Source organism: Rattus rattus, chromosome 2 (genome assembly GCF_011064425.1).
Source record: "Rattus rattus isolate New Zealand chromosome 2, Rrattus_CSIRO_v1, whole genome shotgun sequence".
NCBI lineage: Eukaryota > Metazoa > Chordata > Mammalia > Rodentia > Muridae > Rattus > Rattus rattus.
In genome coordinates this window covers 177081262-177106905 of record NC_046155.1, presented here as the reverse complement: position 1 = coordinate 177106905, position 25644 = coordinate 177081262, and the positions used below count along the sequence as shown (strand labels likewise).

Sequence of the window (25644 nt, the reverse complement as noted above, 5' to 3'; positions counted from 1 at the left end):
ATGCCCTCTAGTGGTGTACTTGTGTACCTGCATGTATGTGACGACAAACATAAATTCCTAATAAATCATTTTTAAAAGTGACCTGATTTGGGGGGTTGGGATGAAATCCTCTCCTCTAATGGCAGTGTATGGACTACATTTCGGGAGTGAGTTTCTTTCTGTTCCTTAGTTGGAAGTGGGACACTAGTAATCTCAAGATATGCTTCTCGTCATGGGCATTTGGAGACCCAGAGTAATGATAGTCACACAGACAGGCCAGCCATAGGTGTCCCTGAAGAATCAATTGCCTCTTAGACTTAAAATGTTTTTATAAGGTAAGTAACTCTTCCAAGGACAGTTTTAAACAACACATCCGAGGTGTGTGTAGGAGCATGCTTAAAATCCCAGAATTTGAGAGGCGGGACAGTAACCAGACCAAATCCGGCTAAAAAGAGTCTTACCTCTTGTCTGTGTACTGGTGTAGCCTTACTTTGTGGATTATTTTATGAAGTGGTATATTAAAAAAAAAACCAAACACGTCTATTTAGTGTGTCTTAGTAGGGTGTGCACGAATGCCGTGGTCAGGGAGTGGAAACCGGAGACAGTTTGTGGAGTCAGTGCTCTCCTTCCTTGTGGGTCCCAAGGATGGAAATATCTGACTTCTTGCCTCGGGGAAGAAGGATTCGTGCGTGCGTGCGTGCGTGCGTGCGTGCGTGCGTGCGTGTAGGGTAGGGTTCAGGTATCTCATATCTCAAAAATCATGGGATTACCCTTTTGGACTTATCATCATTGTTTCCCAGGCCCTGGAGGTTTTATGGCTTATTTCTCTGCATAAATCCAAGGATTGTGGAGTGGATGGTCTGCGTTAGTGTCCCTTAGGAAAAACGTTTGTTTTCCCTATACCAATTTTGACAGCTCTCTGCTCGACTGTTCCTGTCTCAAAATGTTTTTTATCCTTTTTCAAAATGGACTTTTGGGGAAAATAATGTGAAAGATCACATTATTTTTACTAGGTGTTTATTAGGTGTGCTTATCTGTTGGGTCTATTGTAAAACTTTCAAACCTAGTGGAACATCACATTTTAGATTACAAAATCCCTACATGCCAGGAGAGCATGATACAATCTGAGTGTAGGAGTGTATAATTCCTAGTGTACTTTGCAGCCCTAGGTAGGCTGTATATGGCCATTTTGGTTATGTGTGGGAGTCCTCTTTCTAGTATGCTCAGGGAATTATTACCACTAGAAAACGTAGGCTTTTTCTTGATCTGGAAACTGACTTCTTAGGTACCTTGGGTTCTGAGACATATTTGGAAGTCTGGAGCTGAACCCTTTGGAGGCGTGGCCTTGAGACTACATTTCCCAGCTTGCCCCATGTTATCTGATTTCCTTGAACTTGGCACGGGAACTTTATCGCAACGTTGTAAGAGGAGTTTGGTGGTGACAGGCTTTAATCTTATTTGAGAACTCAATTTCCCGTGGTTCCTTGATTTTCCTGATACCATACGGAGCCCATTCATTCATTCGAAATATTTTTCTGCCTTCTCTCGGGCTCAGAGTCGTTAGGACTACCTTAGGGGTGCTCAAAGAAAACAAATCGAGTTTATTTATAGTCGACGGGTTGGGGCAGTTTCAAAACTAAAACAAGTCCGGCATGTTGGTACTCCTTTAATTCCATCACTCGAGAGGCAAGGAGGCGGCGGAGTTTTGTGAGTTCGAGGCCATTCTGGTCTACATAACGAGTTTCAAGCCAGGCAGGGCTAAGTAGTGAGACCCTGCCTCAAAACAAAAATAACCACCCACAAAAAAAACCAAACCTGTAATCCCAGCTATAGGAGATGGAGACAGGAAGATCAGAAGTTCAAGGGCATTATTAGTGAGTTCGAGGACCATCCTATCTCAAAACAAATCATAAAAATTATGCAAATTTTATTCCTGTATCTCTCGGGATCCGCTATCCGCCATCATTTCCCATGCGCCTTTGGGTAGTCGCTTTACAAAGTACACTACATTTCCCATCATGCCACAGTAACCTATCCGGCTATTCTACCCAGATTCCCAGCATTCCCTAGGGGCATGCCCTCCTTTAAGCAGTTTTTTATTTGCTTCTTGGTTTTTCGAGAGGGTTTCTCTGTGTAGCTATGATTGTCCTGGAACTCAGGACCAGGATCAGACCAGGCTGTCCTGGAACTCAGAGATTTGTCTGTTGCTGCCTCCCAAGTGTTGCTGCCTCCCAAGTGCTAGCATCGATGCCGTGCCTTTTGACTGTTTTCATTCGACCCCTTCCAGCTCCTGATTTCTAAACATGCCTCAGGATATAGCGAGTTTAGCGAAAACTTCCGTTCGTAGAACCCATTTCCAAGTACTTCTGGCGGCCTGCCTTCTGCCTCATTCTCTAACCTATCTTGTTCACGTTATGCGAGTCTCCTCAATGGGAAGAAACTCCACTTCCCAGCTCGCTATGCGAGGCTCATTTTTTTTTTTTTTTAGGCCCTCACCCTCAGCAATGTCTCAATCAGGACTCCATTTCCCAGAGGGCTTTGGGCCAGCGGCGTGACGTCAATACACCGAGCGGGGGCTGGGCGAGCTTCTGGGCGGTGCTTGTCGCGCGGCGGTTCCCGGCGGCCCCCAGGGCGGGCGGGTGGCGGCTGTTCGTCGCCCGGCGCTCGCTCGCTCGCTCGCTCGCTTGGTGAGCGGGCGGGCAGCCGGCCGGCGCGATGTCCGGCGAGGATGGCCCGGCAGCGGGCCCGGGGGCGGCGGCGGCTGCAGCAGCCGCCCGTGAGCGGCGGCAGGAGCAGCTGCGGCAGTGGGGGGCGCGGGCGGGCGCTGACCCGGGCCCCGGGGGGGCGGCGTGCCGCACTGTCCGCTTCGAGCGCGCCGCCGAGTTTCTGGCGGCCTGTGCAGGCGGTGATCTGGACGAGGCTCGCCTGATGCTGCGTGCAGCGGATCCTGGTCCCGGGTCCGGCGCTGCGACCGACCCCGCTGTCCCTCCGTCTGCCGGTGCGGTGCTCGACTCTACCAACGCCGATGGCATCAGCGCCCTGCACCAGGTCAGCGCCCCCGCCCCGCGTCTTCACCACTCGGGCATCCTCTCTCCTCGGCTCTGAGCCACCTTTCCTCGACTCTGCCATCGCCGAGGATCCCGCCTGCTCTGTGGCCGCCTCTTCTCTGTCATTCGTGCTGTCATCTCTCCGGTGCATCTTTTGCAGCATTGCTTACTTCCGTGCCCACGCAGGCTGGGTTTCTCCTTTCCTGGCTAGTACTTGTTTGACTGTGTTGCAGTCTTTCCTGACCCAGGCCTGAGGTTTCGTTCTCCTGCAGTTTGACATAACCCTCCTCTTTACTAGGCCCAGGTCCTTCAGTGTCACTTCTTTGAAGGTCCATCTTTGTGCCTTCTTCTTCCTGTGATTTGTGCTGTTCGTTGCGGCCTCAGGATGGTCTTTCCCCTTCTAGGCAGTGTATCACGTTGTTTCCTTGTAAAGGCACTTCCTCTGTTGGGTCTTCCCTTGCTTTCTTTATCTTTTCTCCTATCCTCAACCCCATGTCCTTCATTAAATTATCTCTTTATCCCTCCTTTTGGGATCTTGCCACCTCTTAAAGAGGTTTCTCCTCAACTCTTTCTCTGTCCACATTATTTGCCTTCCGGGGGAAACTTGTAGGCATTCGCTCTTCCAGGAGCAGGATCACTTTTCCTTTTGTTTTGTTTTGTTGTTGTTTTGCCTAAGACAAGGTCTTGCTATGTAGTCCAGGCCAGCCGCAAACACAGATCCTTATGTCTCTGCCCTTCTCATTTCTGGAGTTACAAGGCCACCTTATCTATCCTTGGTTCATTTCTTAGACTTTATTTGGGAAGCGTCCTTCTTCAAAAAGTATGCCCTCTCTCCTGAACTTCCACCCTATCACCTCCCAGAGGACTATAGAACATATTCCACTAAAACCCTGGGTATCCAGGACACATTACTTTTTCCAGTGCTCTGTGCCCGAGAGTCAGGATCATCTTGTGTTGTTTGGGTTCTTCTGGATTCAGGATGCTTTTATTCACAGTTAGGATGATCAAGGACAAGATTAGTCACCCAAGAGCTTACATCCCAGTTCTCCAGCTTGGTCTCAGTGATGGTCCAATGTCAGTCTTCTGGTGAGCAGCTTTCTTTCATGGCAATTCCATCTCCTGGGTTGTCCTCTTTTCTCCTTGCTAGGATCCCATGGTGGTCTAGTGGAAACAGAGGGGATCCTGGAAGGGAAGCCTGCTGCCTGAGGATGGGACACAGAGGGATGGTATTTGACAGGTTCAGTTTTCGGGCATGCAGGTAGAGAAAAAACACTCAGAAGCCATCCGTCCCGGGATGTAGCTTAGTTTGTAGAGTGGGTATCTAGAGTGCATGAAACCAGGTGCTTGGGAAGTGGAGGCAAGGCGGCTTGGAGGGTCAGTGTCAGCTTCAGCTACACAGTGAGTTGAGGCTGTCCTAGGCCACATGAGACCTAGTCACAAAAACAAAACCAGTCAGTCAGTACTGACCTAATATCTGTTTGACTGTTTGTTCTTTGTCTCTTGTATCTTGAGTGTTCTTTCTCTGTGTCCTTTAGTTTTCTTATTTGTGGAATGGGAGCAGTGGTCACTGCTGTCCCTAGACACTCTGATGAGAAGTGTCATGTGGAAACTCCTTCTTGGGGCCTATATGAACTGCAGGTGTACCCTGGGAATTTGCTCCCAGTGCTGTCTGGGACATTTTCCTTTATATACAGCAGGGCACTATTTCCCTGAGGCCCCTCTCAGAGTCTCAGCATCTTTGATCAGTCTAGGAGAGCAGTCCACCACCCAAATCTCTGGCTCCTGAGCTTCTCCTTCTGACTGCATCCCTCTTCTGGATCTGCTGGGAGCCACTAGAGTACCTCTTCTGACAGAAACCTGTAACCTCAGGCCTGGCCTGCTTTGTCCAGCAGCCTTCCAGTGGGACTCTCCTCCCACTATGGAGAGATTTTTGGTGAACTCACTCTTGAGAACTTTTCAGGAGGTGTGGAACATTGGGAGAGAAGATTCAAAGAGAGCAGTTGGTTTACAGAGCCAGTAAGCAGAGGGAGCTGGGGTCTAGAGTGGGGCGAGTATGGTGTCACCACCTCATACTGTCCTGGCTTTAGCAGTGACAGTTCCCAGAGCTAGTTGCAGTCCCAGGAAAACAGGGACATTTGGTCACTCCATCTGGTGGCTTCTAGTGTCTCCTGATTTCTATACCTGGGGCTGTGTTTTTAGTTTTAAACCCTCGTTGGGGCACCAGCTTCCTGCTGTGTTGTTTCTTGAGCCCCAGCTTCTACCCACCAAGGCAGGGATACTCTTTTTTTCTTCCCTTTGTCCAATAATCTACCTTGTCCAATAATGGCTATGAGTTGGGTCTGTGGTAGGCAGGGCTGGGAGTTAAGAGTCCTAGGTTTGAACAGGGGAGAGATTGTGTGCTCAAACACATGGGTCTGAGGGAGGAGGGGCAAGTCTGGCCCCCTAGGTCTAAGAAAAGAGGATTGGCTAGAGTTCTGTGTCTGAGGGAGGAGGAGGTGGGCCTAGATTCTTGGGTCCCTAGTGCCCAGCCTCAGGCATCTTTCACATGGATGCCGGTGCCCGGCCAGGTCCTTGAAAGGGAAAGGCCCATCTGCCTCCTTGCCCCCCCTCCCATCACCATGACAACAGGGTGGAAATAAACTGAGCCCAGAGTGAAGCCCAGAGTTCATCCCGTTCCCAGGGCACGTGTGGCCCCCCTCTTGCAGCCTAAATTTCCATGACTTCATGCTCTTGGCCCTCGTAGCTTCCTTCCCTCTTTCTCCAGATGGTTGAACTTGAAGAAGGGGGTTAATTTTCATGAGGGCCCAGGAGTGGGGACCCTACCCCCTCCCTAGACTCAGTGGTTCCAGTGTCTAGCCAGTGTCATCAGGGATGGGGACCAGCTCTCTGGATATTGTGCTGGCTAGGGTGAGACTTTCCTCTCCCCAAGCTTTCAGTTCTAAGGGTGAGTGTGTGTGTGTGTGTGTGTGTGTGTGTGTGTGTGTGTGTGTGTGTGTATGTGTGTATGTGTGTGTGTGAAGGGGAGGAGTAGCATGGTGTGGGTTGTTTGGAAAAGATGTTCTGAGGGACCTGTGCACAGGAAAATTTGGGAAATATGCCCCTGGACCTCAGCTTTGTCTCTGGGAGGAGGTGCATGTGTGTCTTTTTGTGGTGATAATCTTTTTTTCCTGTGCTATGAATGGAACTCAGGGCTGGGTGAGCATTCTTCTGCTACCTGTGCTGGGTCGTGTCTGATCAAGGCGCCCTGTCTTTTGGAAGGCCATGTCTGGGCTCTGGGGCTCCTCCATCTCAAGAATATGTTCAGCAATAACATGCAGGAATGGCAGCCCTATTTTTCCAGGTCTACATTTTCATCCTGGCTTCTGGAGCCTCCTCTTGTCTCCATGAATTCTTCATGCTCAGGTGACCCAAACATGGAGTAACTAGGATATTTTAAGCTGCTGGTGGCTGGAGGACCCCTGGGACTTACATTGGAGGCCATCGGCATTGCTTTCCACACTCCTCGCTGGCCCTGGGTCCCTTTGTAGAAAAGTCTCCGTGTCGGGCCTCTGGCTGGGTGAGATGCGAGCTGATGGGCTTGTTCCCATCCTCAGGCCTGCATAGATGAGAACCTGGAAGTTGTTCGCTTCCTGGTGGAGCAGGGTGCTACTGTGAACCAGGCAGACAACGAGGGCTGGACGCCTCTGCATGTGGCTGCCTCCTGTGGGTACCTGGACATTGCCAGGTGAGGCAAGGGTTGAAGGGAAGGGCTTGGGCTAGGTGTTGGGTCCAGGCCTGGCAGCTCTGACCTTTCCTTTTCCCTAGGTACCTCCTGAGCCATGGGGCCAACATCGCTGCTGTCAACAGTGACGGGGACCTGCCTTTGGACCTGGCTGAGTCAGATGCCATGGAGGGGCTGCTGAAAGCAGAGATCACTCGCCGAGGTGGGCCCATGGGATTAAGAGCTTTGGGATTTGGGAGTCTTGGCCCAAAGGTCCTGCCCATTTCCTTGGACTCCGGCTCTCTTTATGCCTCTATTTCTTCCCCAGTAAAATGGGGTTACCAAGGGTCTAGTGACACACTACCAGACACAAAATAAGAGTACTGGCTGCTATGAGTGTGTCTGTCATTTCAGCCCCCAAAGAACTGAGAAATGGAGGTATGGTGAGCAAATGCTTGTCCAGGAGTAGGGAGCAAGATGGCTAGATCCTAGACTGGGACATATAGTGGATTCCCTCCTGAGCTCCTAAGACCATTGTGTCCTGGTTTTTTTCAGTGGGAACTAGGAGCCCCTTGAATCTCCATGTCTGGCCCTATTCATTTTCCTGGATGAAGTGCTTGTGTTCTTGAGGCTTGAACTCCCACTCTGCTGGCTTGAAAATCTAGTGCTCTAGCAAGCGCAAGGCCCTGGGTTCGGGCCCCAGCTCCGGAAAAAAAAAAAAAAAAAAAAAAAAAAAAAAAAGAAAAGGGAAAATCTAGTGCTCAGTGTCTAGGCCAGGTGTGGTGCTGTGTGCCTATAATCCCAGCTTTGGGTGACAGAGGCCGGAGGATCAGGAGTTCAAAGTCATGCTCCCTATGTAGTAAGTTCAAAGCCAGCCTGGGCTCCAGGAGATTGTATCAGCATACAAACAAATCAGTATCCAGAGCCAGCAGGGTGGATCTCAGCTCCCTAATGCAGGGCCTGGAAGGAAAGGAATTGGGAAGCAGGCTAGTTTGGGAATGTTGTGAAGCTTAGCAGGCTCTCTAGGAACATAAGTCGCCAGTGTACCCTGGATTCAGTTCCACACTGGGGAGTGTCCAGTTAGGTAAGAGGGGAGAGAGGACAAATGGATCATGGGAGGATAGTCTTGGCTTCCCTGTTCTTGCATGTTACCACCCAAGGTGGAAAGACATGAGTTTAACATTTTGGCATATTGAATTTCAGGTGGCTGTGAGTCACTTGGGGATGCGTGGTAGCTAGTCAGCACCAAGAGATGGAGGTTAGATGTTAGAAGCCTCCCTGGGTTACAGTGGAGCAGCAGTAACAGTGGTTGAGTCAAGCTCCTCTTCCTTTTCCTGATTTTATTTTGGTAAAACTTTAAACACAGAAAAGTTTCCTCAATACTATGACTACCTTAGACCCTTTCCTGGGCTTAATCACAGAGTTTGTTGAATTATGTGTTTGGGTCTTTTTTCTGTGAGTATGTCTGTTCCACATGCATGTCTGGTGCCCACCGAGACCACCGATCCTTTTGCAATTGTAGTTACAGATGGTCGTAAACCTCACTAGGTGCTGCGAATTGAACCTGGGTCTTCTGGAAGGGCATCCTGTGCTCTTAACCACTGATCTGTCTCTGTAGTCCTATTTATCTTTGAGACAGGGTCTTGCTATGTAGTCCTAGCTGGTCTGGTACTCAGTATTAGTTTGGACTGACCTTGAATTTGGAGCTTCCTGAGTACTTGCATTATACATGTGTGCCAGCACTCCAGCTGCTGTTTTAAAAGTCTTTTTATTATCATTAATGTGAAAGCATATGCATTGTGAGGGGCAGAGGATAACTTATGGGAGTGGGAGCCCTCTCCTTCCATGATGTGGGTCCTAGGGATGGAACTCAAGGTTGTCAGGCTTGGTGGCAATCACCTTTACCTGCTGAGCCAACTGGCCAGCCCGCCAGTGGTTTTACTACAAAGCAGCATTGAGGCTATAATAACACACCTAGCAGTTCGCCCATTCAGAGTGCTTGGTTCGTGGTTGTGCTGTGGTCCATGGAGTTGTAGAGTCAATACCACATTCATTTCAAAGTATGGTTAAAGTTACCCTCAAAAAAAAAAAAAAAAAAAAAAAACAAGCAAAAAAAAACCCTGTAGTTTTTAGTCCCTTCCCCATCCCATCTCTAAGGCCTTCTGTCGTTAGGAATGCATCTGACATGGACATTTCACAGAGATGAAATAGCAGTCTAAACAGACACGCTTTACTGTTTTGTCCTGCTTTCCTCCCTTCCATACACATAGGCATCAATACCTTTCTTGTTTTTCCCTTTCCAGCCTCCCTTTCATTCCTCAGCTCTTTGAGACTATGTTGCTGATGTTGTAGACTCCGCCCAGATAATGGAGAGTCCCTCCTTCATCAGGTCCTGCTGCTCTACCCTCTCCAACAAGGAGGTGGGGGCAGCCTGGGGCCTTCACCCTCAGTGCCACAAGGTAGTTCATGCTGTGACCTGAGCTTCTCCCACTGAGAGGCTTTAGTGAAGGGGAGCCCATTGGTCTTGCCTTCCCCCTGCTGGTGCTGATACATTTCTCAGATTCTGTTCTGCCAGGCTTGGTGGATGAATGGTGAGTTCAAGGTCTGTCTGAACTACAGATTGAGTTCAAAGCCAACTTGACAGATAAACAAACAAACAAACAAACAAACAAACAGCTGGAGAGATGGCTGAGTCTCTGAGAATACTTTCTTCTTTGCCAGAGGATCAAGTTTAGTTCATAGCACCAGTATCTGGGCTTACTGTAGCCTCAGCGTCTGGAGGAAACTTGTATCTCTGGTCTCTTCTAGTACTGGATTCTGCCCATGCACATACAATTAAAACTAATAAGAATAAAATCTAAAAAAAAAAAAAAATAGAGGAGGGGACTGGATGCTACTCAGTGGTAGAACACTTGCTGAGTATGGGCAAGTTTAATCCCCAGCACTGCAACACAGCAAAATAAGCACCCCAAGATTCAGACCACAATGTTTATTATTTTATTAATTTAGTTAATTGGCCTAGGCTGTTGTGAAACTTACTGTATAGTCCAGTGTGGTCTTGAGATTCTCCTGCCTCAGCCTTTTGAGAGCTGGGGGTTGCAGCAGTGAGCCACCATGCCTGGTTCTCTTTTTTTATATTTTGTGGTGTTTGCAGTGAGAAAGTCACGTGCAGGCATATTTACAATATCTTAGGGCTTGGGTGTGGCTTAGTAGTCCAGCCTGTGGCACTTGGCCTAGTTTGTGAATTCCTTCCTCAGGATCAGGGAGAGTAGGAACTCCATCAACGGATGGATAAGCAAAATGTGGTCTATACAGATAAAAAGGAAGGAAACTGTCTCATCTAATAGCTTAGATGAACCTTAAGGGCTTAAATGAAGTAAGCCAGTCACACAAAGACAAGTTCGAAGTTCTCATTTGCATGAGATACTGAGAACAGTCACACTAATAGAGCTCCCAAACTCATAAAACCAGAGCGTCAAGTGTGGTTTCCAGGTGCGTGACCCTGGGCGTAGGACTGTGGTGGGTTTAATCCTGTCACAGCGCTTTATTCCCAGCTCTTGGGAAGCAGAGGCAGGCGGATATTTGAGTTTGAGGCCAGCCTTATCTGCAGTGTCCAGGATAGCCAGGGCTACACAGAAAGACCCTGACTCAATAAGCTAACCAAACAAGGGGGTAGGGAGATTGGTTGGATGGCTCAGCGGGTAGAAGTGCTTGCTGTCAAGCTTGACAACTGAGTCTGATCCCTGGGACCCACATGGTGGAAGCAGAGAAACTGACCTGTGATTATTATCCTGTGATTCCCACACATATACACAAATAAGTGTATAATAAAAATGTGGTAGGATAGAGTTACTGTTTAATGTGTATAGAAATTTAGTTCTTCTTATGCCTGTAAATGTATGTGTGTGTGAACCTACATTTGGAGGCCAGAGCTCAAAGTACACTCAGCTTAGCGGTACACTTTGATTTTTCCTTTTAAAGATTTATTTATTATATATAAGTACACTGTAGCTGTCTTCAGACACACCAGAAGAGGGCATCAGATCTCATTACAGATGGTTGTGAGCCACCATGTGATTGCTGGGATTTGAACTCAGGACCTCTGGAAGAGCAGTCAGTGCTCTTAACCGCTGAGCCATCTCTCCAGCCCTCACTTTGATTTTTTGATCTAGGGTTGCTCAGTAGCTTAGAGCTTGATGATTGGGCTTATTTGGCTAGCCAGTGATCCTCCTGTCTCTGCCTCCCCAGTGCTGGGATTACAAGTGATCAACCATGCCTGGTCATTTACATTGATGCTGGGGATTGAACTCAGGTTTTCATGCTTGTCTGGTGGATACTTTACAAACTGAGCCATCGTTCCAAGCTCCAGTGTTTCAGTCTGTGGCGATAGATCCCAAATGGCAGCAGCTGCTTTGGTGTCATGTCAGGTTTGTTCTCTCATTGCGGTGCTTAGCAAGGCTTCTAGCAGTGCAGGCTGATGCCCAACCTTGGTAAGCCATTTCTGTGTGTGATGCTCTGGCAGAGGATTTCATGTCAGACCCAGAGCCTATCCCTGTGCAGGAGGACCTGTCGCCCTGTGACTAGGCTTTGAGCAGAGTCACGCAGAAGCATAAGGGGAGGAAGTCAGGATGTGGTTGCTGAAGGAAGAAGGGTGGGCGTGTGCTGCCAGGCCCTAGCAGTTGTGTGTTGTGGCTCGGGCTGCAGGGTTGGGCCTTGGCAGAACTCCTTTGAGGGACAGGGTAGGAACGGGACTTAAGTGCTTTTTGGGGAAGGGGATGCCATCTCCTTTGACATCCAGGAAGGACAGAGGATTGCAGCATACAGAGACAGGCACAGTGGTCTTGATAGTTACAGGTGCAGGCTTGGGTAACAGGAAGGCTATGCCTGGAGGGAATGCTCAGGCGGGAGTTGAACATGGTTGATGCTGTGGACCCAAGCTCCTTTCCTAGCGTTTGTACTTCTAGTTGGTATAAGTGCTTAGGAATGTTGCACAGTGTTTAGTTGGTGAGAGAGAAAGGTTGGTGTTGCCACCAGACAGTGGATAAGGCCTGATTTTTAAGCAAGTGATCCCAGCAGGGGTCAGCTGACTTACCAGTAAAGGGGTGGACAGTACATATTTCAGGCCTTACAGGGCATATAGTCCCTATTATAATGACTTTACCAGCTGCTATAGAGGGAAATGAGCCAAGGACAAGATGAGAAAAAACAGATATGGCTGAATGCCATTAAAGCTTTATTTTCAGGCTGGTGAGGTGGCTCAGTGGGTGAAGGAAGGCTCTTGGCATCAAGCCTGACCTCTGATTTCAGTCCCTGGGATTTACATGCTGGAAGGAGAGAAGTGACTCCTGCAAGCTGTCCCCTAACTTTATGCATGTGCTTGAGTGCACATATACATTGACACAATAAAATAAATGTAGTAAAATTTTTTCTTAGAACAGATTCAGTATTTACACAAACATACACATACCCTTCATTTTCAGGACTAGGAATGTAACTAAGTCAGTAGAGGTGCTAGCTGCACAAATTAAGGTCCTGGGTTTGAATGCCCAGCAACCATATAGACAAGACCAGCCAGTACCTGAAATTCTAGCAGTTGCTGGGAGGCAGATATAGAAGGATCTCTGTGACTTGCAAGCCGGTCAGGCTAGCTGAATCACTGAGTGATCCACTCTCAAGATGAGATGGAGGGGCTGGTGGCTTAGGGGTTAAGAGTTCTTTTTGGGGCTGGAGAGATGGCTCAGCAGTTAAGAGCATGGACCGCTCTTCCAGAGGTCCTGAGTTCAATTCCCAGCAACTACGTGGTGACTCATAGCCATCTGCAGTGGGATCTGGTGCCCTCTTTTGGTATGTCTGAAGAGAGCAATAGTGTACTCACATAAAATAAATAAATAAATCTTTAAAAAAAAAAAAAAAAGAGTTCTTGCTGGTCCTCCAGAGGAAGGTTCAGTTTCTAGCACCCACACGGGCACTTCTTACTCCAGTCCTAAAGGGATCTGATACCCTCTTCTAGCCTTCTGTGGCACCAGGCACGCATGTGCGCATGCGCGCACATGCACACGCACACACACACGCACACATGGACAGACAGACAGATAGATATACAAGCAGCACACATGTTGTGTTACACAAAAAATAAAAGCCCTAATTAACAAGCCAGCCCCAAATAGCCTATGCAAGAAAAACTGTGAATAACACAAGCAGGTCTTGGCTGTGTGCAAAGCACAGGGCACCCTTGAGTGTGCACAGGAATACTGGGCGGTGGCTGAAGAAAAGCAAAGGTACTCCGCCCTTCCCCTTCCCTGCCACAGTAGGATAGAACTGTGAGGGTGACTCCCTTTAAGGAAGCAGGAGTCTGGAGGAAGAGGGCGGTCCTGGCCTTCCCTGCTGTATTCTCTGTGACTGCACTGTGGACGGATTTTAGCCACACATTCTTTAACTCTGCCACTGCAGGGGAAGTTGTAGCTGGCCAAGAGACACAAAGAGCCAGGACCCAACTGCTGCCAGGTAGCATCTAGCTACAGCTGCCCTCTGGATGGAGTTGGCCGTGGCTTGGGATGAGAAAGAAGATCCCTAAAAACTTTCAGGATTGTTTCTTGGGTTTCATTTATATAGCTTTATGGTGGAATATATATGTGTTGAGGAAGCAGCTGGTCAACCTTGGTTTTAAGGGAGTGAAGTGAAGCTGGAAGGAACCCACTGTATTTAGGGGTTGAACTTGGAGCCTTATGTTTCTAGGCAGGCATCCTGCCCCTGGACTGTTTTGAACAGGTCCTTGCTTTGTTAGTCCTAGATGGCCTTGAACTAGTGAGTCCTGCAGTTTACTCTCTTGTGTTGGTTTTTGTCTCAGTTTTGGGCCTAGTCTTTAACAGCTGAATCAACTCTTCAGCCCCTTTGTGTTGGTTTTTAAAGCCAGGTTCTGCTTGAAGGTCTTTGCTGGCATACCCAGTGGAAATCCAGGGTGAACCACAAATGTAGTTAGAAATTTTCAAGTCCTAGGCTGGCTTAGTTGGTAAAATGCTTACCTGTTAGACATGACCCTCAGTTTCATCCTCTGACCACGTAAGCTAGGTGTGGCGGTGGAAGCCTGTAATCCCTGCACTTGGGAGGTGGAGGCAGGTAGACAGGATGCTCATTGTCCGATAGATAGTGAGTTTGAGGCCATCTGGGAAATGTACAACTCTGTCTCTCTCTCACACAGAACAAAAACAGTAATACCCAATTTCTAAATTGGATGAATTTAAAGCAGTGAGGCGAACTGGGGAGATGGCTCAGTAATAAGATGTTAGGTACATGAGTCTTATGACCCAAATTTCCATCACTTGGTGGCACTGGTGCACAGTTGTACTCACAGTTTCTTTCTTTTTCTTTTTAAAAAAGATTTAGTTTTATTTTTATGAGTACACTGCAGCTGTCTTCAGACACACACTAGAAGAGTGCATCGTGATGGTCGTGCTTACAGATGGTCATGAGCCACAATGTGGTTGCTGGGAATTGAACTCAGGACCTCTGGAAGAGCAGTCAGTGCTCTTAACCACTGAGCCATCTCTTCAGCCTAGTACTCACAGTTTCTAAAGTGAAGTGGGAAAATTGTCAGGAAGGTCTCTCTGTAGACCAGGCTGGCCTTGAATTCAGGTTCACCTGCCTCTGCCTCCCAAGTCCTGGGTTGTTTTGTTTTTTAAGATGTATTTATTTTATGTATTGTATGTATTTAGTGTTTGGGTAATTTGCCTGTGTGCCAGATATATATGTACCTCATGTTTGCATGGATCCCTTGGAAATAGAATTATAAATAGTTGTGACCTGCCTTCTGGGTGCTGGGATTTGAACCTGGGTCCTTTTGAGGAACAGAAGTAATTTTAACTGCTGAACCTTCTCCCCAGTTTACTTTTTTTTTTTTTTTTAAAGTTGTTAATGTTTTTTAAGCCAGAATCTGACTCTAGTCTAGGTTGGTTTGAAACTTATTATGAGAGGAAGGAGGAGAGACAGCAGTCAGGATGTAGAAAGAAAAAAGAAAATAATGTATAAAGAGAAATAAATGTATAAAGAAAAAGGAGAAAGAAATCTTTAAACATTTAAATTTTGATCATCATCAAATATGTGCTGTATAGATTTCATTTAAGTTGGAGCTATGCATGTGGGAAAAAATACTCATACATTAAAAAAAAAATCCAAAAACTCACTATGTAGCGTAGACTGTCCTCACATTCATGATACTTGTCCTCTTTAGGCCAAGTGCCTGAATTAGAGGTATGAGTCACCATATACAATTATGTACTGAAGTTTTGCTTGGTTTATCACACTTAGGAGGGAAAGAAACCAGTATTCGCAGTGTGTGAAGGTGCTGGACTATAGATTACAGTGGGAGGGATAGAAAAACTTACATGGTATCAGGTACTAGGTTTGCTTCGGAAACTTGAGGTTTCATATTTAAAAACAAAAAACAGGTTACTAACCGATACAGGTCAAGGTCTGTGGTTTCCATTCTTTAAGACCCTTGGTGGTACCCAGGTCTGCAGAGAGCAGATTGGGAAATACTGCATTAGTTCAGGCCTTCTGAATCCAAGCAGAGAACTGGATGAGGAAAGGCTCATTGAGTCATGGGGCCAAGCTGTGACCAATTGAAACTGTCACCTGGGTTTCCTAGATCATCTTGTATGAGTTCATGTGTCACCTTCTCATCCCCCAGGTGTGGATGTCGAGGCAGCCAAGCGGGCTGAAGAAGAATTGCTGCTTCACGACACAAGGTGCTGGCTGAATGGGGGTGCTATGCCAGAGGCCCGGCACCCCCGGACTGGGGCCTCTGCCCTGCATGTGGCTGCTGCCAAGGGCTACATCGAGGTGATGAGGTGAGCTAGGCTAGAGTAATTGTTTTGTGTCTTGAAGCTTCTTTATTTTAGTTTACACACCTAAAATCAAGCATTCCCCCACCCCTTAGTTGTGTTTAAGAGGTTTAAAAATTATATTTGTATGTTTATGTGTGTGCAAACTTGCATGAAGGCACATATAATTATAAAATCATAAATCACACACACAAAAATAAAATCAGCCTTAAAAAAAGTCATTAAGTCAGAAAATCAGCCTTAAAAAAATGTCATTAAGTCAGACCTGGTAGAACAAGCCTTTAATTTCAATACTTGGGAGATTGAGGCAGGATTGCTGTGAGTTCTAGGATAGTCCAGATATATAGCAAGACCTTGCCCCACCCCCCTAAAAAAAGGAAGGAAGGAAGGAAGGAAAGAAGGAAGGAAGGAAGAAAGAAAAGAAAGAAAGAGAGAGAGAGAGAGAGAAAGAAAGAAAGAAAGAAAGAAAGAAAGAAAGAAAGAAAGAAAGAAAGAAAGAAAGAAAGAGCAAGCCTGATCTGGTGTTGTACGCCTGTGTTCGCAGGACTTGAGAAGCAGCGACTGGAGGATTACTGGAATCTCAAGGCCAGACTTGTCTACATACAGAGTCTGAGGCTAGTGATTTTTAATGGGATCCTGTTGTAAAAAAAAACCCCAGAACCCCCCAAAACCCAAATGGAGTTAAGATGAACTGCCACCTTTCTGCTTTTCATACTGCTAAGGCTGTAGGCAGGTTTTCTCAGGCAGGATTTAAGACCTTGTACCATCCCAGATTTACAGCCTGTCTTCATTGCTCAGCTCCTAAGGGAGAGGCTTCAGCCTCTGTTGTTTCCGTATGATTCCAGGTCTAAGGTTGAGCTCTGAGACCTTTTCGGGGACAGGATACCCTAAGCATCCAAGTGCAGAGGCTATGCCCTTCTCCAGACATGATTCCCACTTGTGGATGTGATCCATTTTAACTTTTAATTCTTTCAAATCCTATTTTTAATGATGGTTCTCAAACGCTTTAACCTCCCTTGTAGCCCACTACCCGCCAGAGATCGTAGAAAAGAAAGGATACAGGGGAAGTGGACCTGTTTAGAAAGGTTCTTTGGAGCAGCTCCTCTCTGTGTTGTGTGGAAATCAGCAGTTCAGTTCACAGGTCAGCAGTGGCAGCTCGATCCACTTGCAAACCATTCATGGATATACCAGCAGTCCAGTTCAGTAGAGTCGGGTTAGTGACAGAGGTGACATGACCTAGCAGAGACAGCCAGGCATTAGCTCTGCTCAGGTCAGCAGGAGGGACCCAGAGGTACACCAGGAGAAATTCTCAGCTATGCCTCTCTCAGGGAAGTGAAGACTCAGACCCACAAGCGTTGCACAGTTAGCTGTACCAGCAAGCCAAGCTCCCTGTTTCTGTCCCTCTGCGGAGTCCTATTTATCCCCTCCAAACATGGTGTCTGCTATGTACCTTGCCTCAGCACTTGAATCCAATCAACCCAAGTCCTTAGAAGTGGCAAGAAACTGCAGTAAACCACCAGACATTTTTTGGTTTGTTTCTCTGTATAGAATCCCAAGAAATGCAGCTCAATTACATATTGTAAGGTGGACCAATACATGCATGTTGTTAGCAAAGAGTCCTTCATCACGTGTCCTCTCACATGCTCGATTTAGCAGAACATCCTCTCTTCTGTGTCTCCTTCATCAAAAGGTTCTTTCAGGAGTCTGCCTTAGCCTTTCTTCCACACCTGTGTCCGCTTTAACAAAACGTTCCTTCATGCATTTGCCCCAGCAGAACACCACCCAACAAACTTTCCAAAGAACCCTCAAGTTTCTACTTCAACCCATTGTGACTTCTCACCTGTCATAGCATCTACATCTCACGTCATCCAGAAACAGAGGCAAAGAAAGCAAATGTGTGTTCCTTTTCAGGAGAATATTCCAGAAGTGTATGCACCACTTAATGCCTATGTTCCCGTTACCAGATTCTCATCATTGACCATTCCTAGTTGCAAGGAAAGCTAGGTTTGTTTTCACATGACCCTGTGTTAATAGTTTTATGCGTATGTGTGTGTGGGTGTGTGTGCGCACGTGTCTGTGGGTGCTTGTTATGTGTGGGCACACATTTATGTGTGTGTGGAGGCCCTAGGTTGATGGTGTATTTTTTCTAGTTACGATGTGTCTCTGGCAGAACCCTGAGCTTGTCTTTTTGGCAAGTTTAGCTAGTCATCTCCCTCTGAGGGTTTTTTGTTCCTTTCTCTGCCTGCTGGAGTTACAGGTGGACTGCCATGACCACTCAGATTTTAAGTAGCTGCTAGTGAGCAGAATGCCTGTCTTATGCTTAAGTGCTTTACCCTCTGAGCAGTCTCCCTAGTTTGTGAGGGCTGTTAAGTGGAGAAAGTGAATTGATACTTGTGGATGACCTCATTTTCCTGTCACAGAACTGAAGCATTGGTTCTTAGGAATGTCCATTGGGTTGTGGGCGCAGGACATCAGCATATTCATACCTAGAGTCTTCTGTGAGGGGCTGAGGGTGTGACTTAGTGGGAAGCACTTGCCTAGCATGTGGTTCTGGGTCCCAGTCCCAGCCCTGGGAAAAAAAACTTGAATGATTACAACTTGTGTTTGCTCATTTGGTCTTCTCAGTCAATACCTCATGTTGATCAAGGATAGCCTCCAATTCATCAGTCTTGAATCTTTGATCTTTCTTCCTTCATGTCCCTCTGGAATTCACAGTGAAAGCCGCCATGCTTACCTCCCTCCCCTGTAATTTCTTCGTTCTTTTTTAGTTGAGACAAGGTCTTGCTGTAAAATCCTGAGTAGCCTGATACGTGATATAGTTGTCCTGCCTCAGCCTCTTAGTGATGGCCTTGTGGGTATGAGCCATCATGACGAATTGTGTGATTTTGTGATAACCTTTGTGTTTACACTCATCTATTCACCGAACTTGCTGTTATTTATTATTTTTAATTATATTAAAAGTCTTGGGGTTGGGGATTTAGCTCAGCGGTAGAGCGCTTGCCTAGGAAGCACAAGGCCCTGGGTTCGGTCCCAAGCACAAGAAAAAAAAAAAAAGAACCAAAAAAAAAAAAAAAAAAAAAAAAAAGCGTTGCCTTGGTCATGGCATCTCTTCACAGCAAAAGTCTTACTGATACTCTCATTAAAGTAGAGGTAAACATTTACTTAATGTCTGTTAGGTACTGGCCTTTGGGCTGGTCTCAAACTGCCCATTCTCTTAGCCTTCTTGGCATTTCAGGTATATACCATAGGCATAGCCACCGTAGCTACACCGTCGTTGCAGAGATGTGATGGACTGGGCCATTCTATTCTGATGGCTGTCCTGTCCTTTGAAAGCCCACCAGGTATTAGCACATCCCTGACTCAGTTGTTGGACATTGCCACAAGTGTTGCGGGGTGTTGCGGTATCCAGTTGAAAGCCTTGGCCTCTAGACTAGTGAGATGGCTCAGTAGGTAGAAGTGCTTGGGGCTGGAGAGACGGCTCAGAGGTTAAGAGCACCGACTGCTCTTCCAGAGGACCTGAGTTCAATTCCCAGCAACCACATGGTGGCTCACAGCCATCTGTAATGGGATCTGATGCCCTCTTCTGGTGTGTCTGAAGATGGATATAGTGTATTCATACACATAAAATAAGTAAATAAATCTTTAAAAAAAAAAATAAAGAAGTGCTTGGCATATAAGAGCCTGGTGACTTGCATTAGGTCCTGGCACCGGTGGTGGAAGGAAAAGACCAATTCCCGACTATTGTCCTCTGAACGTCATACATGCTGTGGCATGGATGCTGACATTCACACACAGTGCATACTCACAATAATAATAAGTAAAACTTTAGTTTATGTGAAGAAAACCTTGGCCTTTGGAAGATGTAAACAGCATGTAATAGGGAGGGCCCTCTGGCAAAGAAACTGCTAGGTGAGGAAGTGCTAATGGATTAGGGGGCGTGACTGGATAACATGTTGCAGGCTCCTAGGATACTGACCAGGAGAGGAACACAGCTAGTACTGATGTGGACTTCAGCATGTAGGAATTTAGCAAGAAACCCAGCATGCCCTGGGATGGGAACAGGAGAATCTTGGGAAATGCGAGGGAGAGGGTCTCAGAGCCAGACAGGACTGAGTGCTTTGCATCTCCACCTCCCCATGCTTGTGGCCTTGCTCACTGACACAGGCCTCACTCTACTTCTTTCGAAAGAGACCTTGCCCCATGCTGAGTTTGGAGAGTTCCCTGGTGGTTACTTTCTGGAAGGTCACTGACTAAGCCAGGCTCTTTCAACTCTAGCATTCTGATATGTTAGATGTAGCCTGTGGTGGGGCTGTCCTGTGTGTTGAAGGAGGTTGAGCAGCCTCTTCAGCCCTGACCCACTGACACTACCTGTCTCTACCTGTAAGTTAGGATTCCACTGATGATGTTTCCAGTGTGTGTGGGTCTGGGTCTGGGTCTGGGTCTCTGTGTGGTGCTTGACACTGTTGAGAACTAGTATTCTAAGACAGCTTGCTTCTAGAATTATACAGGCCCTTCGTAGGTCACATCCTCTTAAGGCTTGGGTTAGTGGGGGAGTCTTATACCTCTCTCATCACCCCTCACCACTGCTCTGAGTCCTTTAACATGGGGATTCAAAGAGTGGGATCACTGTGCTATGAGGAAGAAACCTCTTGTGGGTTTGAATTGTAGCTACTGGTCCAAGAGAGGGCTCAGTTGTGCAAAGAAGCTTGGGGAGGTCTGGTTGCCAGCAAACCCAGTAGTGTTTTTTTGTGTTAATCAGTAGTACTGTGGCCACAGAACAAAATTTAAAATCAGCCATTACCCTTGCTTGACCCTTGACCCCAGACTCCCTGTCCCTTAGGTTGCTACTCCAAGCTGGCTATGACACAGAGCTCCGGGATGGAGATGGCTGGACACCTTTGCATGCGGCAGCCCACTGGGGTGTGGAGGATGCCTGCCGTCTACTGGCTGAGCATGGTGGGGGCATGGATTCGCTGACCCACGCGGTAAGGCCGTGTCAGGTGGTGGGGCAGGTATGGGGAGAAGCCCTCACATCAACATCATTTGCCTCCTTCCCCTACTCAGGGGCAGCGTCCCTGTGACCTGGCTGATGAGGACGTGATGAACCTTTTGGAGGAACTGGCTCAGAAACAGGAGGACGTGAGTCTCGACTCTAGTTTGCCTCTTTACTGGGCAGCTCTGAGGAGGTAACAGTAACTGGGATGGCTGACATCCTTTGTCCCTTGACATCCTCAGTCCTGGGACCTTCTGTTCCCACCTGGTGGCCCAGCTCTGGTGGAAGTCTATGAAAGGGGGCACCTCTGGGTATATGGAGGAGGTGAGGCTGTGTTTCCTCTCTGCTTTGTGTTTCCTGTCTGCTTGGTGAGGAGAGAGCTGTGACATGGGTTGGACCTATCCTCCCCTGATGTCTCTGGTAAAGAGATCATGGGTGTGGGCCCCAGGAAGATGGTTTCAGTATTCAGTGAGGTGGCCCAGATATTGTGGGAGCCACCAGAAGACCCATTGGGAACATTCTCCAGAGATGAGTATTGTGGCACACTGAGATGCAAGGAGGGCATGGGCAAGTGGCATTCTGGTAGAGCACTGCTGTGACAAGACATGGGTTTATGGCAACAGACTTCATTTAGTCTGGGAAGGTAGCTACTGTCATTGAGCTGAGAGCTTGTCTATGATAACCATAAAGGAGACAAAGAGCTACCTGCCCTGCCAACAGTTGACCAGTGTCCTAGATGTGCTGAAGAGTAGAGAGGAGGTCTGAGCGAGTTGCTAGCCTCTGGGAATAAGACTAGAGGCCAGTGACAGTTGGATCAGGCCAAGCCTGGGAGAGCTTGCATAAGCCCCAGATATGCTGCCAGGATACAGAGTTCTCATGTTTGCAGAACTCTGCATAAAGTGTGGCTAGCCCAGTTATGTATGCCCAGTTACGATGTCCCTGGAGATGGGGAGGTGGCACAGAGAGGGGGAAGCTAGGAGATCCAGGAGGGATTATATCCTCTGGCCTCCCCCAGTTGTCCCCTTCCATCCTTATAGCTTCGGAACCAAAAGGAAGCCTCTCAGGGCCGAGGCCAGGAGTCACAGGTCCCTTCAAACAGCAAGCACAGAAGGTAAGAAATGACTAGGCTTGGCGTGGGTTGGACTCACCTCCAGACTTGAACAGTGACACTCTGTCCTTTCCCTAGGAGCTCAGTGTGCCGTCTGAGCAGCCGTGAAAAGATCTCCCTGCAGGATCTATCAAAGGAACGCCGGCCTGGTGGGGCAGGAGGGCCCCCTATTCGAGATGAGGATGAGGGAGAAGAAGCCTTAGCTGGTAGGGATGCTAAGACCCCTTGGTCTGAGGAAGGAGTGCTGGGCCTGGATTCATGGGACTCCAAAATATCAGAGGTAGCTGACATCTCCTTCGACATTCCCTTTCTGTTCCTGTACCACAGAGCATCCAGCTGTGGAGCCAAGAGCCCTTAATGGTGTGTCTTCCCCGGCGTCCTCCAGCCCTAAGAGCCCTGTGGTGAGTTTGATTACTGTGACCTGATGTGAGGTTTGGGGTGATGGCGGGACACTATAAATACTCCCATCTCCGGTTAGGAAGATAGCCCTTTGACTTGCTTCCTAGGTCCTTGTGGACAAAGAACTATTTATTGGTGGCACCCACCCTGGCTGTGGTTTACTGTGGTTCTTCTGGAGTTGTACTCACAGCTTCTGGGAAGAGGGATCATTGCTTTACTCAGTGATGGAGACTTTCCCTCTTCTTCCAGCCTCCAGAAGAGGCTCCCTTCTCCAGGCGCTTTGGTCTCCAAAAGACAGGGAGCTCTGGTGCCTTGGGTCCTTCAGAAAGGAAGGGTACAGAGGGAGTTCTCGGTCTGCAGCGCTCAGCCTCCTCCTCCGTCATTGAAAAGGCCTCCACTCAGGTAGGTGTTATGAAGTGTGTTGGGTGTGGGAGAGAGGTGTCCAAGCTTCTGCCTCAGGACAGAGTACCTCCTTTGTTTTTCTCTTGCCCCCACAGGCCAGGGAGGCCCGTCTTGCCAGAATAACCCCTACCCCTGCCCAGAAAGTGCCAGAGCCCTTCACCCTGTGAGTACCAGGGCTGGGGTTGGGGTGGGATTGGTGGTCTGGTGCTTATCCTGGCAAAGTCCTTAAGGGGGCATCAGGTAAATAATCACTGTAAAACTTCCAGGCCACTGTGGTCTGACTGCCTCAGGGCCTTTGCTCCTCCTGGTGAATCTATAAGGTCAGACTGGGCTCTCCCTCCTTACCATGCGCCTTTGTTGTCACCTTTTCCCTGGGGCCCACCAGGACTGCCTTGCTAACATTGACAGAGTACATATCCCTGGCTTATTCTCTTTATTTTCTTCAAGCACCTTTTCTCCTCATGTTCCAGACTTGCCTTTTTGGCTGCTGTTTGTTTTCTGTCTGTTTTGCCCAGAAGTGACCCTTTCAGTTGTGACAACTGTTTCATTCTCTGGCCTCTCATGCCTGGTACAGAGTGCAGGCTGGGGGACTGTTTGCTGATAACTGCATCCATGCAGGTCTGAGGCTGCAGCACCGCCTTTGGATCACTCCGCTCCACCCTCCAGGACGGAGCCTGGATCCCCAGTGAAGCCAAATGTCCTCACAGCCTCTGCAGCACCGCTGGGTGACTCCAGGGATCGGGATCGTCGGAGGTAAAGCGGTGGGGGCAGGCAGCACTGAGGCAGCAGTGTTTGGGGGTCTTTAGGGTTCTGGCTAGTACTCCTGGAGTACGGTTGGTGTAAGGTCTGTGGGAGTTGAAATGTACTTTGCTAGGATGTGCACCCTTCTGTAGTGTCGTTCACGGGTGTGACAGCTTCCAAGGAACAGGACACTGTCGTCTCAGTTCAGGGTTCTCCACTCAGGTCCTACCAGATGCCTGTGCGTGATGAGGAGTCTGAGTCTCAGCGGAAGGCTCGCTCCCGCCTTATGCGACAGTCTCGGAGGTCCACACAGGTGTGGGCTGGGGCTGGGGCCTGTGCTCCTGGGTCTGAGGGAGGAGGGCTGGGTCAGAGTCTTCCCTGAGTGTTCTCTCTGCTAGGGCGTAACTTTGACAGACTTGAAGGAGGCAGAAAAGGTGGCCGGAAAGGTCCCAGAGCCAGAGCCGCCTGCCCTGCCCAGCCTGGTGAGCAGGGTCACGTGAAGTGGGTTGGGTGGAACCCGTTTCCCTATTTCTGACTGTGTGTCTTCCTGGCAGGACCCTTCTCGGAGACCTCGGGTCCCTGGAGTGGAGAACGCTGAGGGCCCTGCCCAGAGAGGTGAGGTCTGCTTTCTGGGAAGTCTTTCCCTAGGGAGCCATCCTGTCACAGAAAGTCTTTTAACTTGGGGATGGAATCAGGTTCCCTGCATAGTAGACAAGGGCTCCTATAGTAGTGTCTGGGCTGATTCCTGCCAATTCCCCAGCAGAGGCGCCCGAAGGGCAGGGCCAGGGACCACAGGCGGCCAGGGAGCATCGAAAAGCTGGCCATGAGCGGAGGGGGCCGGCAGAGGTGAGGATGCTATGTGGAGGGTTGGTGGGCTGGAGGGAGGGCAGGCCCGACATTGGGTAGAGACTAAACACTTGGGGGTCTTCTTCAGGGGGAAGAGGCGGTGCCTGCGGAACGGAGCTCAGAGTGCAGGTAGACTGAGTCATGTGTGGAGGCTGGGGCACATTTCTGGGGTAAAGCTGGGTTCCTAAGGCCTGCCCCTTCCGTCCAGCACTGTGGATGGTGGATCCACGGTCCGCAGGCAGCGCTCACAGAGAGACCTCATTCTAGAATCCAAGCAGCAACACGAAGAGCCTGATGGAGGCTTCCGGAAGGTGCAGCATCCTCCCCATGCCCCACCCTACCCTGTTCTGGTTTTAGCTCATGGCCTACATCTGGCCCCTTCTGAGTCTGCCTGTATCCTCTGTTTTCCCAGTTGTACACGGAACTCCGCAGGGAGAATGAACGACTTCGTGAGGCCTTGACAGAGACCACCCTGCGTCTGGCACAGCTCAAGGTGGAGCTGGAGCGGGCCACACAGGTATAAGTGTGTTGGGGATAATGAGAGGCAGAGCCCCAGTGGAGAGGGGCCTGGCCCTGGCTGGGAGGTTGGAGGGTTCCTTCTGCTGGGGACAGGGCTCTGGCTGGACTAGTGGAGTAAGGATGTAGCTCCTGACTCTAGGTCTTCTCTGCCCTCACCAGCGGCAGGAACGCTTTGCTGAGAGGCCTGCCCTCCTTGAACTGGAGAGATTTGTGAGTTGGGTTGCTGGGGGTGGGCCCACTGTGTCCTAGACTAATCCTGCCCCTTGTCTTTACCCTGCTCTGAACCTGCCCCATGCCTTGTAGGAGCGCAGAGCTCTTGAGCGCAAGGCAGCAGAGCTGGAGGAGGAGCTGAAGGTAACTGGGGCTTGTGATGGGGCAGTAGCCAGAGCCCAACCTGCACAGCCCAGCTGACTCCACCCTGTATCCTAGGCCCTGTCTGATCTCCGGGCTGACAACCAACGGCTCAAGGATGAGAATGCAGCATTGATCCGAGTCATTAGCAAACTATCCAAGTGACTCTGAAGGAGTTCCCGCACCATATTTATACTGCTGCTTCTGACACACGCACCCTTTCCCCCGAGTGAACATGAGTGACAAGGCTCTGGGGGAAGTTGCTGAGAAGCCATAACCTCTCGGGACCTCAGAACCGGGAGGAACGCACAGAGTCCCCAGGAACCAAGGGGTTCTCTGAGGTCAGGATAGAGGTGGGAGGCTGAGCCAGGCAGGGAGATGTTGCTGAGATGTTGCTCTGAGCATCAGAGATGGGGCCAAGAAGGACACAAGGACCAAGAGATGCAAAGATAAGTATCCAGAAGCAGAGTGGTTGCCCCAGGGTCCCACCTCACGTGTGATGCTACCCAGCACCCCTCCCCCCTCCCCAGCAGGGACCAGGAATGTGCCAAGAGCCCCACTGGCCTCTGCCAGGTGGGCCTGTATATAGGGTCCATGTGCAATAGGGAGGGATGTTCTATTTTTGCTGCCTCCTCCCCACCTATTGTCTGGGGAGGGGGAGAAGGTATTTTTGAGACAAAGCACAGGCACCATAAATAAAGTCGTGACATTGCCACTCA

The 25644-nt window shown here is 48.8% G+C and overlaps 1 protein-coding gene across 2 annotated transcripts; it reads left to right on the top strand.

Annotated features, from left to right (window-relative positions):
* The first annotated feature begins 2586 nt into the window (after window positions 1-2586).
* On the top strand, window positions 2587-25644 carry Ppp1r12c (protein phosphatase 1 regulatory subunit 12C). Of its 2 annotated transcripts, none has more exons than XM_032894476.1 (22): window positions 2587-3027; window positions 6620-6750; window positions 6831-6949; window positions 15413-15572; window positions 20407-20551; window positions 20631-20705; window positions 21597-21670; window positions 21746-21873; window positions 21995-22068; window positions 22316-22468; window positions 22564-22631; window positions 23087-23221; window positions 23432-23522; window positions 23608-23691; window positions 23764-23824; window positions 23973-24055; window positions 24144-24184; window positions 24264-24366; window positions 24468-24572; window positions 24734-24784; window positions 24878-24928; window positions 25004-25644. In XM_032894476.1, exons 1-22 carry the CDS (start codon window positions 2695-2697, stop codon window positions 25088-25090), a joined length of 2352 nt encoding a protein of 783 aa, XP_032750367.1. In that variant the 5' UTR covers window positions 2587-2694; the 3' UTR covers window positions 25091-25644. The 2 variants fall into 2 exon arrangements, with proteins under 2 accessions (XP_032750367.1, XP_032750366.1); XM_032894475.1 differs by having other exon boundaries at window positions 23970-24055.

Bases quoted from the DNA above. Each gene is read 5' to 3' on its own strand.
- Ppp1r12c (XM_032894475.1), top strand. From the start codon at position 2,695: ATGTCCGGCGAGGATGGCCCGGCAGCGGGCCCGGGGGCGGCGGCGGCT. The intron at 6,950-15,412 runs GTGGGCCCATGG...CTCATCCCCCAG, and splicing joins AGCAGAGATCACTCGCCGAG to GTGTGGATGTCGAGGCAGCC. The intron at 23,523-23,607 runs GTGTGGGCTGGG...TCTCTCTGCTAG, and splicing joins AGTCTCGGAGGTCCACACAG to GGCGTAACTTTGACAGACTT.